Source organism: Dreissena polymorpha, chromosome 1 (genome assembly GCF_020536995.1).
Source record: "Dreissena polymorpha isolate Duluth1 chromosome 1, UMN_Dpol_1.0, whole genome shotgun sequence".
In the NCBI taxonomy this organism is placed as follows: domain Eukaryota; kingdom Metazoa; phylum Mollusca; class Bivalvia; order Myida; family Dreissenidae; genus Dreissena; species Dreissena polymorpha.
Genome location: NC_068355.1, coordinates 74,935,082 through 74,955,697, shown reverse-complemented (window position 1 = coordinate 74,955,697; position 20,616 = coordinate 74,935,082). Strand labels below are relative to the sequence as shown.

The window sequence follows — 20,616 nt, the reverse complement described above, 5'->3', positions numbered from 1 at the left end:
AACGAGTTATTATATGTAATCATCAGATTTTGTAACCAGATACACCATTACTGTTGTTTTTTTTATTATAAAATATTTTAAGGCCAAAATGTATCCGATTCCAATATCAGTGCTAATGACCAAATATCTTCGGTATTACCAACTAAAAAGGGAATTATTATTAAAAGGTTGGCCTCAAAGTCTATAGAGTATACAACCTTTGGTGTAATTTCAAAACCTACGGGTAATCTCAATTATGGTTAAACTTGTGACAAAATGTCTGTTTGTGTGTGTGTGCAAGTATGAACATTCTTTGGCCATAGCCTTCAGCATGATATAACAATTAAACTGACATGGCTCAAACTGCAATTTGCAAAATAAGACAACAGCTACAGAATCCCATATTTGACAAAATAAATATGATTTGGCTAGTATTTTTTATTTAAAAATTCCAATAAAACAGCAAAGATTGTGAAGAATTTGTATGTTCTATCGTAAATTTGTGCAACAAAAATATTCAGACACCCTTTGCTGGTTGCACCACACCAGGTCAGAAAACCTGTATATTGTGGGTATTCTTTATATTTCTGAAATTGTGAGAAAAAGCGACCTTGACCAAAAAAAGCGACCTTTCCTGGATCCCACACCCATACCTTCCTGTCCTCGGGAGACAGCTGGCTGACGAGCATGTCAAGGTTGTTGTACGTCCACTCCCAGGACTGCATCGTGAAGTATGTGAGGCAGTTCATAGAGCGATGAAGCTTGTTGTAGATTCTCACCATTCTGTCGGTCACAAACATATACTCATACACAAGAACAAGATAAATTGATGAAATAATTCAGTTAAGTGTTAAATCTTTACCACTTAGATACGTATTTTGACGCATTTTTAGTCACTTAGAAAGTTCCATTAAAATAAATATCTGTCCTACTTAATTTAAGTTTTAAAGGCTTCATTTCCAACCCTTAGATACTGATGAGCAGCAAACAGCATAAAACCTGAACAGATTGCAAGTTACTTGCAGGCTGTTCTGGCTTTATGCTGGTTCAAGAGCCATTTTCATTTTGCTTATTATGGGGGAAAGTGTTAATGTATCTACACAAAATATACACAAGTTTTTTCTCTTAATTATTAAACTATCTAAGTTTAATGCAGCAAGTCACATGGCTATGCCACAAAACCTTGATTTTGGAATATTTTAACAAATACTATACTTTCATTAAATGTGCAATCTCCAGCTATATCTAGTCCTAAATGTATGATACCCACACAGAATTTCAGTGCAATACTTCAATCCAAATTCTGTTGACTTGAAACTGTTTGCCTATTTTAAACAAAACCGTTTCCCTGGCCCATGCTAAGACTACAAATACAAAGACCTAAAGGTAAAATTAAAGGGGTGATGAGGGAGATTAATATACAGATGATATTTCAAACCTATCACCGGTTATGCTATTATGTGGATATTGTGATGTTTAACTGGGTTTGGTTTCAGGTACATTTCAGAACTTATTTGCCTAAGCAGATTTAATACGAAAGAAAGGGGATCATTTTTTTAAAATGTTTATCATCTTTTGTAAAGGCTGAAACTATGATTTTCAAATACAGAACATTTCTTAGTTAACCTGAACACATTATATAGGAAAGACTATTTTGCTATGTGTAGGAATGTCCAGATTATAATTGCAAATCTTTGATTATTCTTTCATTTTGATTATTTTATTTTTGACTTTGAATTACATGTTAAAATACCTTCAAACATAATATATTTATTCAAAATATGGCATTATACTCCAGAAAATTTCCACAATATAATTGTTGACAAAATCACTCAAACTACCGTAAAACCCATAAAGGCAGTGCCTTTTCCATGGAAAAGGCATAGACTGAAGATGATTTCAATTCAGTGATTTCCTAGCAGTAAAGTATTTTATTATTGTTTTACAAAAGAGTAGGATATAAACATAGAATCTTGTTTTACAACAAAAATATATATCTCACTTCCATGTATCTTTCCTGTCTGAAAGACCCTGCCATCGTTTCAGCAAAGGTGAAGAAAACACTATAAATAGAATATTTGAACAATTCCTCTGCAAACTCACCGTGGTTTTTTCCCCATCAGACAGTACCCCATGTCAGCCAGGTAGGCAGGAACCAGATGGCTCACCATGGTGTAAAACTCGTGCATAAACCTAGTGTAGATAATTTGCACTTGAGATTTATTGACAATTCATAAAATCCAACAAGCATAACTAAGCAAATGAGCACAGGAATTCTACTTACGACACAAAGAAATGTAAATTTATACACACCATTGCCATTTTAGTAATTTCAAAATGTCTTTTATTTAGATATATGTTGCTGAAAATGTGGGTATAAATGATTTCCATACAGTGTCCAAATTGTCTCAGTAACCAATGGGTTGGGACTTCTTATACTGCATCTAAATATATATATTTTGTGCTTAAAACAATTCAAGTCATATATTAGCATGAAGTTAAAAGCAATAGGTTTGTGTAAACTTATTAAACAAGAAACCGTTGGAGACGGGTGATGCTCCCCAAAGTTTTTTTTGTCACAATATTGCATTAAATATATTCAGATAAAAGGAAACATCTTGAGGGCACAGTACTTGGGGAGACAAGAATTTTTTATAAAAAAGGGCCATAACTCTGTGAAAAATCATCCGACCAGAATCCGCTGATAATATGCACATCTCCTCTTGGTAGTGAAGCTTCCCATAAAATTTGATTGAATTCCGGTCATTAGTTGCTGAGAAATAGCCCAGACAAGAATTGCACTATATGAACAGTAAATGGCAAATTTCAAAGGGCCATAACTCTGTGAACAAGAGTGCCAAACTGTCACAAGATACACCTCTTCGAAGGTTTTGGACACCATGCTCAATGCTTGAAATGCACTAAGTGACCTCAAGACCTAGTTATTGACCCGGCATGACCCATATTTGAACTTGACCTAGATATCATTTAGACGTAACATCTGACTAAATTCGGTGAAGATCAGATGAAAACTACTTCAATTAGAGAGCGGACACCATGCTATATGCTTGAAATGCACTTAGCGACATCGTGACCTCGTTTTTTACCCGCATGACCCATATTTGAACTTGACCTACATATCATCTAGACACAACTTCTGACCAAATTAGGTGAAGATCGTATGAAAACTACTTTAATTAGAGAGCAGACACCATGATAAATGCTTGAAATGCACTAAGTAACCTGGTGACCTCGTTTTTGACTCGGCATGACCGATATTCAAACTTGACCTACATATCATCCAGACACAACTTCTGACCAAATTAGGTGAAGATTGGATGAAAACAACTTCAATTAGAGAGCGGACACCATGCTAAATGCTTGAAATGCACTAAGTGACTTCATGACCTAGTTTTTGACCCGCATGACCCATATTTGAACTTGACCTACATATAATCTAGACACAACTTCTGACCAAATTTGGTGAAGATCGGGTGAAAACTACTTCAATTAGAGAGCATACACCATGCTTAATCCTTGAAATGCACTAAGTGACCCCGTGACCTAGTTTTTGACTCAGCATGACCCATATTCGAACTTGAACTAGATATTGTCTAGACAAAACTTCTGACCAAGTTTGGTGAAGATAGGATGAAAACTATTTGAATTAGAGAGTGGACACTGCTGTGGACGCCGCCCGCCAAGGGTGAAACTATAATACGTCCGGTTTTTAAAAACAGGCGGATAAAAATCATCCGACCAAAACCAGCTGAAAATATGCACATCTCCTCTTGGTAGTGAAGCTTCCCATACAGTTTCATTGAATTCCGGTCGTGAGTTGCTGAGAAATAGCCTGGACAAAAATTGTGCACCGACGGACAGACAGACGAAGCGGCGACTATATGCTCCCCCCCCCCCAAATCGACGGACACACGGACGGGCAGACGAAACAGCGACTTTATGCTCCCCCCAAAAAATTTAGGTGAGCATAAAAACGGATTACAATTGGTTACACATGGTAATTATGTTAAGGAAACCTGCATGTACCAACAATGGTAACAGTGTTCCCATTCACAGTAATTTATGTGTGTGAATCACGTGCAAACAACTGACCAACAATGTATGAACAATTAAAAGTACCTTTAGTATGTGACAGTGTTTTCACTATAACTACCACCATAACACATCCTTCAATTAAAAAATAAATAAATGTCATCACTACAATTTAAAACCTTGTTCATCACCGCTTAAAAACAAACCATTCCTTTATATTGCTAATTTATAAATTCACTATTTAGAGAGCTTGCTTTCTTTAGGTACAGTAGTATTTATTGAAGTCTTTTTCAATCACAATGTGTGATAATAGCATTACAGCCTTAAAGTTTGCAGATTTTACTGTGTTGGTCTATGAAAGAAGTAACGCTTTTACTCGACTCAGTTATCTGAACTTATTATCAATACCTGTGTTTTGTATGGTTTTATTGTTTATTTTAATTGCAAAGTTATGACATTTTAAAAATGTTTAAGAGAAATACAAATTTTAACTTAATGAAAAATGAACCCCAAGATTGTGGAATCTTTAGTCTTCAGAGGGTGCAATAGCACTCAAAAACGTAAAGGCATGGGAGCATTACTTGTTCTGTGTAATGACCACATTTGGTCTTCGGAAGCAAGCATCCAATGGCACTTTCTTCCAGACGTTCATCACAATGTCCTCTGAAATACACAAAAAGATAGGCAAGTTTTACAATGCCTTGTTAAATACACACAATTGTCTTTTAAATTCATAGAAAATAGGTAAGTAACACATTTGTCTTCTAAAATTCTCAAAAAGCTAGTTCAGTTTCACAATAGAATAACAAATCACTAATATTCTGCCTCTTTTTAAAAAACATCCAGATTTAGGAGATATCTATGTAAATGGACTTTGAAATGCTAGTCAGTGCTTTTTCTAAGGCAACTAACACTTTTTTGTTTTATAAATATAATTTTTGTAGCTCTTTCTAAAAAAATCAAATGCCATTTTCACAATTAAATTAACAGATTTATAACACAAGTACCAAAACCAATAATTCATATTAAGCAAAAAGTTATAAGACCAAAAGCGTAACAAACCATTTCATGAGCAAATACTTGAACTAAGGAGGTGGAACAAAGCCAAATCCAAAGATCAGGAAAACTATCAATCCCAAAAACAATCTCCATATATAATATTGTCAGATTTGTCAGATACATTTTAATTTAATGTCTGAATGTGATAAGTTCAATGTTTCAGATGAAGTCTATAAATGGCATAGCTTACTATGCAGTTAGCAGAATTAGCCAATAATTACCAATTTTGCTAAAGAAAGTAGATTTTGCAACAGCATTTTCTTAAATGAAATAAACAACATAAAATATCCTCAGCGAAAAAAAATTCACCATAGCAAGAAAACCTTGATAAGATTTAGCTAAAAAAACATTTCCGGTCATGAAGTCAGTTTTTCATACTTACCCATTTCACCCCATGTGAAGGGATTCACAGAGCCAGTTGTGGAGTGATAAATGAGCACATTGGTAGGTCTAGTAACAGCCGTGTACCAAGCGACAGCAATCAGCATGTTGACAGGAATGTCCACAGGAATTATATCTGCCACACCTTTGAAGTCACATTTCATGGAGCGCAGAAGGCCTTTGCCCACCTAAAATTGTATTTGCCGTGCCATATAAATAAATTAATTTTTATATCTGGATAACATAATAAAATCAATAAACTTTTTTAAAATGTTGTTCAACAAACATTGTGATAATACATAATTTGGTCTCTCTGTGAAATCAATAAATTAATTCAACAATTGTTTGGACAAATTGCAAGATTATTATACATGTAAGTTGGGTATCTGGTTTACTGCATGAAATAGGTTATAATAAATTTATGAAATTTCCAGACAATAGCAGGATACAATTCAAAACAATTTTTTCATTTTTGATAAGTCACAAACAGCAAAGATTTGGTGGTCTGGCCAGGTTTTAGTGGCCCTTTAATCTCTTAGACTTGCCATAGACATAGACTTAGACACAGTTGACTTTAAAAGAATTTTGACTTTAGTATTTAAAAAGGTAACAAGGGACAAAATTGTCACAAAACCAGGTTTTCAACTCAAAATGTGACCTTGACCTTGGAGATATCAACGTTATTCTTTCACGCAACACACCATCCAATGATGGTGAACAAATATGCCAAATGATTATAAAATCTCACCATAAACGACATAGTCATGGCCCGACAAGCTCATTTATGGTCCTTTTTTACCTTTAAACTCAAAGTGCGACCTTGACCTTGGAGATATCGTTGTAATTCTTTCGTGCGACACACCGTCCAATGATGGTGAACAAATGTGCCAATTGATTTTAAAATGTCACAATGAACGACATAGTTATGGCCTGGACAAGCTTGTTCCGCCCGCCCGCCGACATTCGCCAATCTAATTACCAGTTTTTTCCTTCGGAAAACCTGGTTAAAAACTATGAAATGCTCAAGATATAATTTCATGCAATTAGTTGTTCACTTCCAGTTTTTTTTCACGGATAGTTAATTACTTTTAGAAATGTAGCTTTACTATTTTTTATATTTATATAAAAATAAATTAAATATGGCCACTTAAAGTACAATTTTAACCATCTGTTATAATTGATGTCACTTTTTCAAAAGATTAATTTCAGAAAATACACTTGGCAGAAGTCTATTTCCTTTTTTATGTCATTTCGTGATAAAAATAATGTTTTTAACGAAGATATACATAAACAAATACAAACAAAATCAAATGTGATTGAAATAAGTATTTAATGCATCAAATGAGATTTAAAAAAAACACTTTTTTGATTTTAAATGATTTTTAGGAAAAGAAATAGTACTGTTTTTCATTTTAATATTTATGTATCATCTTCATTGTTAAAATGTGCTTTCAATGGAATATGGTTGACCAAGATGAATAGTTGAACTTTATTTAACCACATTCTTCTCATACTTACAGCAATATATAAACCACTTGGACCATTGTAATTGTCGATCCAGCCCTGAAAAAATCAATAAGACAGTAAGTGGCTATAGAAAATTGGCAGACCATTAATACTGTAATCCTCAGCTAAATCTAAAACACAGCTGGTTGTCTAATCAGTATATGTGCACAAATATAGCACAAAATTTATATAGCATGTTTAGTTGCTAGACTTGTGCAGATTGAGCAAATATAGATTGTTAATTATTCAAAATAGAAGCCAATGGTGAGGTCATATCCATTAAAAGACCAAGAAATGCGGATGTCCCTGGTGAAGCCCTAGCCAGTTTTGATAACTTTGGCCAATGTGAATACGTCTCAGTCAAAAATTAGGTCACTGTCAACATCAAAATTAGGTCAGGTGATACGAGAGTGCTAAGGGTTGAAAGGTAGTATCACAGTTTTTAGTAAGTAGTATTCATGATAAAGGAAGGGTCTATTCAAAGATAACATTCATGTAAGTTTCAAAGCTTTGAAGCAAACAGTAATGATTTAAGACCAAATGTGTCAATTTGAGTGAACCAAGGTGATGGACCCTCCACATAAGTCTAAGTCAAAATTAAAGGCATCACTATATATATAAATGCTGGGAGCACCAAAACATGACTTTTCTTCTAATACAATGCCAGTGAATTTTTTTAATGTGACGTTTGTGCTCAATGACTGCATGTCAGGTTCTAATTATACATAAAAACATGTTGTTTTTTTTCAGAAATATAGCTTTTACAATCAGCAATAAACCACATTTGAGGGCAAATCTAATCTATCCAAACAATGTGCTGCTAATGCAAACAAGAGTCACAGTGACCTTGACCTATTGACCCAACAAGTGATGTGTTCGTCAGAAACACAATGCCCCCTACCCCTACTGCGCCGCTTTGAAATTAAAATTATCTATTTATCATTTGGCAGGTATAGAAATCATCTCCCTTTAAAGCTTATTACTTCCCTTGGATTTTGTCCAATCCAACCGGGGGGGGGGGGGGGGGGGGGGGGTCTGTAGACAGTCAAAAATGACCAAGACATCACTGACAACCAAGGCCTGTGGTTTATCAAAGAGATCATAGCCAGAGTTCATCATATGAACATAAGTCCACTGGTATTTAATGAAAACTAGCATTCACAAATTAGAACAGGTTAAGAAAAGATAATTATATCATTAAAAAAAACTTTCACAAATCAATCATTTGAGTTATAAATAATCAAAATAATAAATCTGTACAGTAACTGGGAAAATAACTTAAATTCTTGGTAAGGAAATATATAATATGAGATTTATAATTATATAAATTACTTCTCTTGAAAATAATTGTCTCTAACAAATGTCTATTTTTAGTAGCAAATAATTAAAAGCCACTACCGTGCCTTAGCATCACCACTCAAAATGTGCAGCTCCATGAGATACACATGCATGCCAAATATCAAGTTGCTATGTTCAATATTGAATAATTATCTCCCTTTAAAGCTTATTACTTCCCTTTAATTTGTAATTTTGATCTTAGACCTTGAAGGATGACCTTAACCTTGACCTTTTACCACGATGTGTTTGTCAGAAACACAATGCAACCTACTGCCTCACTTTGATTTATTTAACAAAAATATATATATTGGCAGGTCAGATAATTATGTCCATTGAAAGCTTATTACTTCCCTTGGATTTGTTTTTTCAACCCTTGACCTTGAAGGATGATGTTCACCTTGAAATTTTACCACTCTAAATGTGCAGCTCCTTGAGATACACATGCATGCCAAATATCAAGTTGCTATCTTCAATATTTAAAAAGTAATGGCCAATGTTAACAGGCTTTTTCCCCCTATGCTACGGGTCCGAAATTCGGCCCCATTCCCAATGCAAATATGGTTGTTTTTTTCCCAATTGAAAAAAAAAAAATCCCAATTCCAAAAAAAAAAAAAAAATTTTTTTTTTTTTTAACCTTAAAATATATAAGTTTACCTCATCCGGTGTAGAAAATAGAAATATTTCATAATTAAATTATCTGCTGCCTTGAATTTTTTTTAAACTGTAAAATATGTAAATGATTATTTAAGACTTTCCTTATTTACCTCAAAATCCGGCGCTTCGCTTGATTTTTTTCACCTAAAAAAAGACCAGGCCCTTTCCCCAAATTCAGATTAAAAAACCTGCACCTATCACACATGTTCATAATATTTGTAAAATTTTAATAATAGGTTATCAAAATAGTTGTTGTTAACGGCTTCTTTGAAATATAAGAAACACTATTTACATGCGATAATTTTTCCCAATTGAGCCAATTTTGCGATTTTTTTTCTCTTTTTTTTACGACGCAAAATTCCCAAAATTCCAGTGTGGCGTTTTCCCAAAATGGAGCAGAAAAAGCCTGGTTAAAGTTTTAGCACGACGCCTATGGCAGACAACGAGCTGGCTATGACAATAGTCGTCTACTGCCCTGCTTTGATTTATTTAACAAAAATATATACGTTGGCAGGTCAGATAATTATGTCCATTGAAAGCTTATTACTTCCCTTGGATTTGTTTTTTCGACCCTTGACCTTGAAGGATGATTTTCACCTTGAAATTTTACCACTTAAAATGTGCAGCTCCATGAGATACACATCCATGCCAAATATCAAGGTGCTATCTTCAATATTCAACAAGATGCGTTTGTGAAACACAATGTCCCCCTATATGACGTTTGACCTTGTAGGATGACCTTGCCCTTGACCCTTCACCACTCAAAATGTGCAGCTACATGAGATACACATGCATATCAAATATAAAATTGCAAGCTTTAATATTGCAGAAGTGACATTACATAAGCAATTTTGACCCATATATTTGACCTTGAAGGATGACCTTGACCTTGACCTTTCACCACTAAAAATGTGCAGCTCCATGAGATACACATGCATGCCAAATATCAAGTTGCTATCTTCAATATTGCAAAAGTAATCATAAAATTAGCGATTTGGGTCACATATATTTGACCTCTGACCTTGAAGGATGACCTTGACCTTGACCTTTCACCACTCAAAATGTGCAGCTCCATGAGATACACATGCATGCCAAATATCAAGTTGCTATCTTCAATATTGCAAAAGTACTCATAAAATGAGCGATATATATTTGACATCTGACCTTGAAGGATGACCTTGACCTTTCACCACTCAAAATGTGCAGCTCCATGAGATACACATGCATGCCAAATATCAAGTTGCTATCTTGAATATTGAAATACTGCAAAAGTGTACATTAAATGAGCGATTTTGATCTTAAAAAAAAAAAAAAAAAAAAAAAATGAGGGGGGGGATTCGGGTGGGGGGAGGGGGGGGGGGGGATGGATTCTTGGGTGCGATGGTTGGACGGTATTTCAAATATAAAATAATAAAAATAAATATTTGTGTTTTTTAACCGTTTAAAAAAAAATTGGTAGGGGGGGGGGGTGGGGTGGGGGGGGGGTGTAGTGTGAGGGTGTGGTGGTCATTTGTGAGATGATCTTAAAAAAAATAAAAAAATAAAGAATTAGGGGGGAGGGGGGGAGGGGTCACGGGGGATGGTTTGGGTGGAGTCTATTGTGGTATGTCAGGTAAGAGTAGTTTTGTCAAAGTATCAATCCAATCTAATCATAAGTAAAGAAGTTATGGCAATTTTAGCAAAATTTAATAATTTGACCTTGAGAGTCAAGGTCATTCAAAGGTCAAGGTAAAATTCAACTTGCCAGGTACAGTGACCTCATGATAGCATGAAAGTATTTGAAGTTTGAAAGCAATAGCCTTGATACTTAAGTAAAGTGGATCGAAACACAAAATTTAACCATATATTCAAAGTTACTAAGTCAAAAAAGGGCCATAATTCCGTAAAAATGACAACCAGAGTTATGCAACTTGTCCTTTTACTGTACCCTTATTGTAGTTTGCGAGTGTTCCAAGTATGAAAGTAATATCTATGATACTTTAGGGGTAAAGTGGATCAAAGCACAAAACTTCACTAAATTTTCAATTTTCTAAGTATAAAGGGCCCATAATTCCGTCCAAATGCCAGTCAGAGTTACATAACTTTGCGTGCACAGTCAACTTATGATAGTTAATAAGTGTTGCAAGTATGAAAGCAATAGCTTTGATACTGTAGGAATAAAGTGGACCTAAACACAAAACTTTACCAAATTTTCAATTTTCTAAGTATAAAAAGGGCACATAATTCTGTCAAAATGCCAGTCAGAGTTACATTACTTTGCCTGCACAGTCCCCTTATGATAGTTAGTAAGTGTTGCAAGTATGAAAGCAATAGCTTTGATACTTAAGGAATAAAATGGACCTAAACACAAAACTTAACCAAAATTTTCAATTTTCTAAGTATAAAAAGGGCACATAATTCTGTCAAAATGCATGCCAGAGTTATCTAACTTTGCCTGCCCAGTCCCCTCATGATAGTTAGTAAGCGTACCAAGTTTGAATGCAATAGCATTGATACTTTCTGAGAAAAGTGGACCTAAACACAAAACTTAACCAAAATTTTCAATTTTCTAAGTATAAAAAGGGCACATAATTCTGTCAAAATTCACACCAGAGTTATCTAACTTTGCCTGCCCAGTCCCCTCATGATAGTAAGTAAGTGTACCAAGTTTGAATGCAATAGCATTGATACTTTCTGAGAAAAGTGGACCTAAACGCAAAACTTAACTGGACGCCGACGCCAACGCCGACGCCAAGGTGATGACAATAGCTCATATTTTTTTTTCAAAAAATAGTTGAGCTAATAAAACGTGCCAATAAAGACCACCCAAAGGAATTCATTCGTTGTAGTCTTAGTTCACAGGTGGTCTTTATTTGCAAGGTCTATTGAAACTTTGCAAAATATACTTGTAGGCTTTTAACAGTAGCTTATCTACGTATGTGCTCTATTGTTTAAATGTGTTAGTACTAATGCATGTTTAATATAATAAAGGATTGAAAACACAGTTTAGTTTTTATATTTATATGTATTATTTAAATTTCCAACATAAAAGAATAAGATGACAAGCCACTCTCCTACAACTGTGTCCTTTGCCTAACATACTAATGACCTTTAACGCGTTCATCCAACGTCAAGAATTTATGCCTAGATGCCATAATATTTAACTTTAACAGACAATTTACTTATCTATAATCTATGCACGTCTTATCACTGAGAAATTTAAGAAAGGCCTGAAGCATTGTAAGTGTAACGAAACCGTTAATTTCCTTAATAAGTTGATGTAAGCCCCAAACTTTTCTTTGATAATTTCTGCAATGAGTACTTTAATCGCGAGCCACTAAAATTAAAAGGCAGCTTCTTACACTTAGGCAAACTGTAAAATGCATAAAAGAAGAAAGCGTTACCAATAAACAATCTGTGTTAAATAAACAAAACAAGAATATCAGTGAAACTGATGGATACTCCCTGTTGATGCGCTTTGTCAATCTATGTGTTAATAACCACCTAAAAAAATCTTCTATTAGCCTCTGTGACCTTGACCCCAGTGACATCAAACCTCATCAGGTAGATTTCCATGCAAGGTAACTACATGCCAAATTTGAAAGAGATCGGTAATGTATTGAAGGTGCTATGAGAAACAGTAACAAAAGTGTGACGGAAGGAAGGAAGTATGGAAGTAAGGAAGGAACTTCAAACTGGCAACTATATGCTCCCCGAAAAATTTTGGGGAGCATAAAACTGCTATTGAATTAGGTAAACTATCACTTGCCAATGTTTCCTTAGCGACCGACAAGTGCACTGGTAAAAATGTTTATCACATGACTATCACAGCATAATGGCGACCATTTTTTTATTGAAAGATAAGAAATCGTTGATTGTTATCATTGAAGTGGCAGTTGTTAGCCTTTTTCAAGGAATACAATATTTTGTATTTTGCAAACCAATGACAATGTACAATGTTTAATAGAAAATGCCGTAAAAAATATTGTATCATTGTATTAATAAGTTAATGTATGCTGTTTTGCCAAATCCAAATAATTCATTATAAAACGTTATATTATGATAATTAAAACAATTTTGTTTGTAAATCAACTTTTGGAATGTAAAATTATGTTTGCTGATCTTTGAAAGGGTTAGCTATCAAAATCAACTTTTGGGAATGTGAAATGGCAGTCGCTGGTCATTGTTTGAAGGCTGGCGTTATATGCAGGCAAAATATATAGTGAAATTGTTGTGGTCATTATGGACAGGTGGTCGCTATTCAAAGGGGATCGTTAAGGCAGGTTGGACTGTATTAAATAAAAATTGAACAAATCACCCTATTGGTGCAAATAGATGTGCTTTCTTATTTCAATGTCACATGGAACCTTTTTGCAACAACGGGACAAAATGAAAAGCTATATGCATTTTTTGTCCTCCAGACCAGTGAGCAGAACCCAAAATGAAACAGGTAACTTGCAGTCCCCTATCATTTTCAAGTAGACTTACAAGGCTTAATGCGTTAGCATAAAGTGTCGTCCCAAATTATCCAGTGAGTCCACACAGTCTCATCAGGGCCGACAATTTCTGCCTAAACCGGACAAAAAAGCATATACAAGCAAAGAGTCAGATTAGCCTGTGGGATGAGAATTTACCCACATGAATTAAGACATGTTTTGTGAGAGAGCAGCTCATTTGATTTGATCAATATTCTTACGGGTATGGGCTCCTTCCATGATGCACCGACTATTGATGGCCTCACTATGGCTATAGGCATTCCCTTGCCCTCTTTCACCAGCAGGTCCTCTGCCAGTTGTTTTGTGTACGTGTATGTGTTTGGTTTGTCCCCAATCAACTGGGGAGTGATCCCATCCAACATGGAGTCATCCATCCATCTGCAAGCAGGGTAAAAACATGAAACTGTGGTCATGGTTCCAAAAAATGTTGTTTATTTTTCAAAATCTTATACAAATAGACAAATAAAACATTGACAATATAAAAGACCAACCACCAATGTTCCCAATTTCCATTTCTGGCTAATGAGAAATTAATGTTAATATGAAGATTCCTCTGAAACATACATCTGTATCCGTTACATTTTGTATACATTTGCATCCCTTTAAAAAAAACTTATTTAAAAAGCATAGGCTAATCTAGGGTGACACTTTAGGTACATGCATGACACCCCCTTTTCAAAGAGCATGAGTTGAGTAAATTGTCTATAAAAGAATAAATTCAAAATAAAAAAAGCTTTATTTTGTTGGAAGGTTGTAACAATTATTATAACAATATTTGTCCAAAGAAGTTGATATTCATACACAAACATAATTTAACTTAAATGTATTTTTTAAAGAAAACAAGAGATGTGTTTGTCAGAAACACAATATCACTTATTGCGCCCCTTTGAAGCCATAAATTTGACCTTTGACCTTGAAGAATGACCTTGACCTTTCACCACTCAAAATTTGCAGCTCCATGAGATACACATGCATGCCAAGTATCAAGATGCTATCTTCAATATTGCACAAGTTATAAAGAAGGTTAAAGTTTTGGTTAAAGTTTTTGAATTCGTATTTTTTACCTTTGACCTTGAAGGATGACCTTGACCTTTTACCACTCAAAATTTGCAGCTCCATGAGATACACATGCATAACAAATATCAAGTTGCTATCTTGAATATTGCAAAAGTTATGACCAAGGTAAAAGTTTTGGTTAAAAAGTTGGGACACACATATACAATGACAGACAGGCCAAAAACAATATATCCCCAATCTTTCGATCCGGGGGCATAAAAAGTCTATATTTTTACTTACTCTAAAGCGTCAATTAGTTTCTGAGGTTCCACTGGGGTAGGGTAAACAATTTCTTCAATGTATGGACGGTCACAGTTGGCATAAGCAGTAGACACGTGAACAAATACCTGCAGTCATTAAAATAAATGCACACACTAGAACAAAAACTGTGCAGTAATGATTGACTGATAGACAGGACCTATGAATATTCTGGCAACAGGTTTTAAACAATGAAACAGTAATCAAACGTGTGCATGTGCTTAGTTGTACTTTAGTACATCTAATTGATGCATAATTTTCTACATGTACTTAAATTTCTAAGTTAAAGTAATCATTTCTTTCAAAATAAAGCTTACATTGAGAGATTATTTAAAGCAAGGGAGAAGGACAATAAATTGTCTCTTAAACATTACTGCTGACAGATTGTTATATTGTTATATGGTTTTGAAACATTTTCAAACATTGAAGTAAATCTTATAGTGAAAAACATGGCATTGCATGTGGTGTACCAAGTAATTGTTCCTTAATTCTAAATACAGGGCTCTTGTGCAATTGTGCAAAATGGGACAATTGTTCAAAATGGCTTAAATTAACATCTTTTATAGCTATTTATTTGCCAGAAAATAACTTTAAAACATCCATTTCAACATAATGGTCTGTGTGATACAATACTTTAAAACATGTTCAACTTATATGGCTTTGTTTGTCACATTAGCATTTATCATAATTTGTCACCTTAACTGTAAACAAAATGTCTTCTTGTTAAACTGTAAACATGACAAAAAAATGTGGCATATACCAAACGTTATCTGTATTTATTGGCAACGATAAAGGTAAGGATGTGAATATCAGTTTGGCCATGATAGAAATTGAATAAGACTTATTGGCAATTGGCTTTGTTGTTTCAAACACTTATTAACGGTTATTCAGTCCCACTAATGCCCTTATCATAACAATAAACTTGTCAATGGCATAACATAATATAATAAATAAGGGCCCATTTCTGTTACCTGATTACAATAAGCCTAGTTACGAATTATTGCTAACATGTATTACCTACAAATCGGTTAATGATTGACGTAATTAAAAAAATATCTCTAAAAAAAATATGGAATTGGCAAATTAAAGTGCTGATAAAATAGTCATTTTTTTTAATGATGCAAGTTTGTGCAGACAAAAATGGTTTTACAGAAGCTTACAACATACCTCCAATTTCTTGAATCTTTTACAGAGACAGACCATCTTCCTCACGCCCAGCACATTCATCTCCACTGCCACCCTGCAACAAAAACTTATTTTCAAGAACATCACGGGCAAAACATATTAACCTACTGATAATCACTTTTTAAATATTTTTTTGCAGTATTCAAAGATGCATCAGTCATAGCAACGTGGTCAGTAAATCAACCAGTGCTTCACTTTTTGGAGTAAGCTGGTTCGCAGTTACTAAGTGCAAATACTTATGCCAGTAATTGGCAACTTATATGTATACCTTACTTGAAGCAGCTTTATGGAGAAAATACAAATCATTTCATGACTAACACCTACACAAGTGTTTTAAAGTTTGTAATGCAACCAATGCTCTTAGCAATTTTGAGGATTAGTAGTCCAAATGAGAAAAAGCTAGCTGGAACGTCCCCATAAACCCAATTTTACACAGTACACAGGTGTATCATGTATTATTTACCAATTAAGGCAACATATGTGGCACCAAGACATTTTAGAAACCTCTCCAGTCTTAATGCCAATGTGGTGTCTTACTCTATATCTGCCCATGAATATTTCATTCTATGAACATTCAATGAATATCAATTACACAAACCAATTACCAGTACCCAATATTAGGAAATATGCCCATTTGCGTAGCTGTAAGTAGACTAGTTATTTATTAAATTGACAAAGGTACATTTTAACCCTTGGTAGGCTGGTGTCCTAAGCAAAATCAACATTTCAGACTGGTCACCCTTACCGTAATGGTTCATCAAAACGTATTGTTGCAGCACTATGGAACACTATGTGGGTTTCATTTTCGAGCATGTCTTTATCAGTCTGACTAATTCCCAGCTCTGGCAGACACATGTCACCATTTATTGGAATGAATTTGTCTTTGAAATTGGGTTGTTCCTTTTTCACTTTTTCATACACCTAAAGGATAGATACAAATAACATAAAACAAATGTATATTCTGCATTATGTATGGAACTCAAGGCTTACTAATAATAATCTTAATTATTGCCTAAAAATGTTTCCTATGCATTGCATAGCCTCCTTACCATGAAAGAAACATGTGTTAACTAAGCCAAAATATATGTAAAAGGGAAATCTGGTCCTTTTCATTTCCCTTTAATCAAATGGACACTTAATGACAATTTATTTAACATTTTTTCTTAACTTTGTAATAAAAAATATAATGAAATAGATAATTCTCAAACATACTGAAACTTCACTTGTAAGTAATAAAATGATTGAAATCATTTTCAAAAATGAGTATCTTGAAAGCCCTTAAAGTCAACTAATATTTCGTACCATATTTCAAAAAATTAAAGTAACACATAAAAACTTTTTATGTTCCTTATACAGGATGCAGGATTAGTGACTTTGTGGGTTTCCCAATTAAACGTTAATAGATGATAACACACCGGTACAACAATTTTTCCTAAGAATTTCAACTGGTGCATAACAGACAGATTTTTATGCTGCTTATGGCAATGTGGAAATATATCAGATTTTTATGATGCTTATGGCAATGTGAACATTTATATCTAAAACCAACAAGAAACTCTGTAACTTACAGGACTGTTTGCCAATTCCTCCATTCGCTGCTGTATATCTTGAGAGCGCTTTGGTCGCACCAGAATGAAAAGCTTTCCTATGTCTGGACAGCTCCGCAAAAGTTTTTCTATCAACACCTTTCCTATAAACCCTGTTCCGCCTGTTATGAACACATTCTTGTCCCGGTAGAATTCCGCCACACTCGGCAGTGTATCTTCTGTTCTGTCTACCATTTTTAATTAGGTACAATTCCTGTCTCTTGAATCTTGTTATTTGTAGATCCTGTAAAAAACAATATTTCCAAAATTATATATTCAGGGATTTCAATAGACGCAGAATCCTGCGTTTTGATGCGAGCAAATTAAAAATTACTCATTTTGACGCAACCCTTTTTTTTCCGTGCGTCTTTTTGACACATCAAAAATTTGACCCGTGCATCAGTCAGTTAACATCTCGAGTTCCGTGTTAATAAATCCCACTGTGCTTCTAATTGAAATTAATGCTTCAGTATTTGAAACTCGGTCTATAATCGAGGGAATACCCCGGGCGTTGTTTATCTTATCTCATCTCCTCCAATACACATGTCACCTTCTAAATAGTGCGTGCGCACTAACTGGGTAATTAGCAGCAGCGATTACGTGATAATTGATTGACCATCCAATAATTGCAGGGTTTTTTGCAAACTTGCAGACGGCACGGTTAAAGTAAGTCGGCAAAAGTAATTAAAGAAAAAACAAAATTGATCAAAGGTCTATTAATTACGTAGATCCACTAGTAAGTCCAGCCAGTTTTGTCAGTTTGTTTATCCACCGATAATTACGAGTAACACCCATCTTATATAAACTGGAATCACAGTTCATTTTTATACTAACATATTTCGGACATGTGTAGTATTCGGATTAACAGTAATAGATATACTAGATGTTCCATGCATTTTGATTGTGTTTTGTTAGAAAAGCTATTATAGGGATGATGATATAATAATGACGATAAATATGTGATGAAAGGGTGCTACCGTTACATATCTTTAATTACTTAAATGTGTTAAAAGGCTTAAATGTTTTAAAAGGAAGTAGATTTTAATGTACCAATTCATTAAAATATGTTGTGTTTTTTATCATGGTATTGTTATTTAATAAAGCAATATAACTTTTTAAGATATTATGTTACTCTTTGAGCATATTTTTATCTAAAAAATTGAATAATACAGACAAAAACACAATTAACGAGCTTGAAAATTGACCCCAGCAATTTTCATTTTGACTCCTCAAAATTTCAGTCCAGGGGTCATTGACTCCTGGTTTTTAAAATCTATTGAAATCCCTGTATATTACTACCAAACTTTGGATGAAACAAAAACATGGCAATGACATTAACTGACTGCCATTGTGCATATGTAATTTGTTACAAAAGTTCATTGAGTACAATGAATAAAAGTTAAAATATACAGATGATAAATTTGGAAATACATTGTAATTGTATATGCAAGAGTGAAGAATAGAATTTTGAAAAAACACTATCACTCTATTCTGATTTGCCAATTACTTCAATGGTAGTTTTCAATATACCTTTATGTTAAACAAAAATTAAACAAGAGCATCGAATAGCGGGTACCAAAGCTCGGATGCGGGTGCAGTTTTGAATAAATGAAAGCTTGGCAGAAGATTTTTTTATAGATACATATTAGAGGTCACAGTGACCTTTACCTTTGACCTACAAGTAGTGACCCAAAAATGAGTGTGGCATGTAGAACTCATCAAGGTGCAGCTACATGTACATATGAAGTATCAAAGTTGTAGGTGGATGCACTTTGATTTTAGAGCCAATTTGAAGGTTTAAGCACGACGCGGACGACGGACGAGCTGGCTATCACAATACCTTGGGTTTTCTCTGAAAACAGCCGAGCTAAAAATTACTTAAACCAATACTATTATAGAAAATGTTCATGCATGTAAACATACACAATTAAATTACTGCTAATACCTATCAACTTAAGCAAAAGAAATTACTCTAAACTGAAGAAATAGCAAGTCAGTGAACCTTCATCCTTGTTTGAAGTGTCAACCTGGCTGATAATCAGAACCAGATTGTATCTATATCTGTAATGGGTTCAAACTAGAGTAGACTTGATTAAGATTTTCACACCTCTTAACACTGTCATCAAGATAACTAATTATCACTGTCTCTCATCAGTCACACAGTTCGGTGTTTTAAGATGACATGTGCAGTCTTTTCCTGGCCATTTTGGAAAAAAAGCAATTTCTTGATAGATTATGTTTTTTGCATAAAAAGTCCATGAAAAACTAAATAAAATATAACCTTTAATGACAATCCAAATAATAAGTACAAAAACATTTACATTGCAGTTATATAATATATCTTAGTTGTTACTGAAAAAGACTGAGGTATAATTGCCATATGATAGTCTTTTTAAAACGTCTTAATGCCGGGCTAAGCTTTTACTTGTCAGTCAGCATTCTGCTGAAACATGACTGGCATGTATGTGCCCCGACCCGGGATCGAACCCGGGACCTCTGGATTTCAACGCAAGCGCCTCATCCACTGAGCTACAGAGGCACAAAACAAGAGATGCGTTTGTCAGAAACACAATGCCCCCTAATGTGCTGCTTTGAAGAAATATATTTGACCCTTGACCTTGAAGGAAAACCTTGACCTTCCACCACTCAAAATGTGTAGCTCCATGTGAGTGTAAGAATATATTATTTATATTTGTATCACAATGAATTAATAAAATTGTTTGTTTGAAATAATATGCTATTATTCACGTCAGTATTGGTATTTGTTATTGTTTGTGAACTGGATTTAAATGTTTTGTATAAATTTAGATCTATGTTTCTTACTGCATGATTGTTTGAGATCCGAATGTATGATTTAAATGTGTTTGCATGTATTTATTATTTAATCTCGGTTGTTTCAGAATCGCTACGTCAATCAAAAAAAAGTTTTGAAATCAGCTCATACTGTTATTTTAAATGATAGTCGCCCCCAAATCACATGCCATATATCAAGTTGCTGTCTTCAATACAGGGGTGGCGAAGTCAAATGTCCGAGTTGCCCGAGTCGTACATTTGCTTGTCTGGGCAACTGACTTTTTGCAATTAAG

At 34.3% G+C, this 20,616-nt stretch overlaps 1 protein-coding gene across 5 annotated transcripts in view; it reads right to left on the bottom strand.

Annotated features, from left to right (window-relative positions):
- Window positions 1–20,616, bottom strand: part of LOC127835630 (fatty acyl-CoA reductase 1-like) — a 40,205-nt gene that overhangs the window by 16,253 nt on the left and 3,336 nt on the right. For 4 of the 5 annotated variants that reach the window (XR_008028551.1, XM_052362094.1, XM_052362069.1 and 1 more), the window contains exons 2-11: window positions 17,513–17,774; window positions 16,690–16,865; window positions 15,927–15,999; window positions 14,742–14,848; window positions 13,646–13,823; window positions 6,991–7,035; window positions 5,474–5,660; window positions 4,614–4,695; window positions 2,083–2,172; window positions 633–762 (exon numbers count right to left, since the gene is read on the bottom strand). Coding sequence is in view for 4 of the 5 variants with exons in the window: in XM_052362094.1 (XP_052218054.1) it covers window positions 633–762; window positions 2,083–2,172; window positions 4,614–4,695; window positions 5,474–5,660; window positions 6,991–7,035; window positions 13,646–13,823; window positions 14,742–14,848; window positions 15,927–15,999; window positions 16,690–16,865; window positions 17,513–17,725 (1,281 nt within the window). In the remaining variant the exon portion in view is untranslated. Of the gene's footprint in view, window positions 1–632; window positions 763–2,082; window positions 2,173–4,613; window positions 4,696–5,473; window positions 5,661–6,990; window positions 7,036–13,645; window positions 13,824–14,741; window positions 14,849–15,926; window positions 16,000–16,689; window positions 16,866–17,512; window positions 17,775–19,198; window positions 19,383–20,616 lie in introns of all 5 variants that reach the window. The other variant, XM_052362076.1, reaches the window with a different exon arrangement.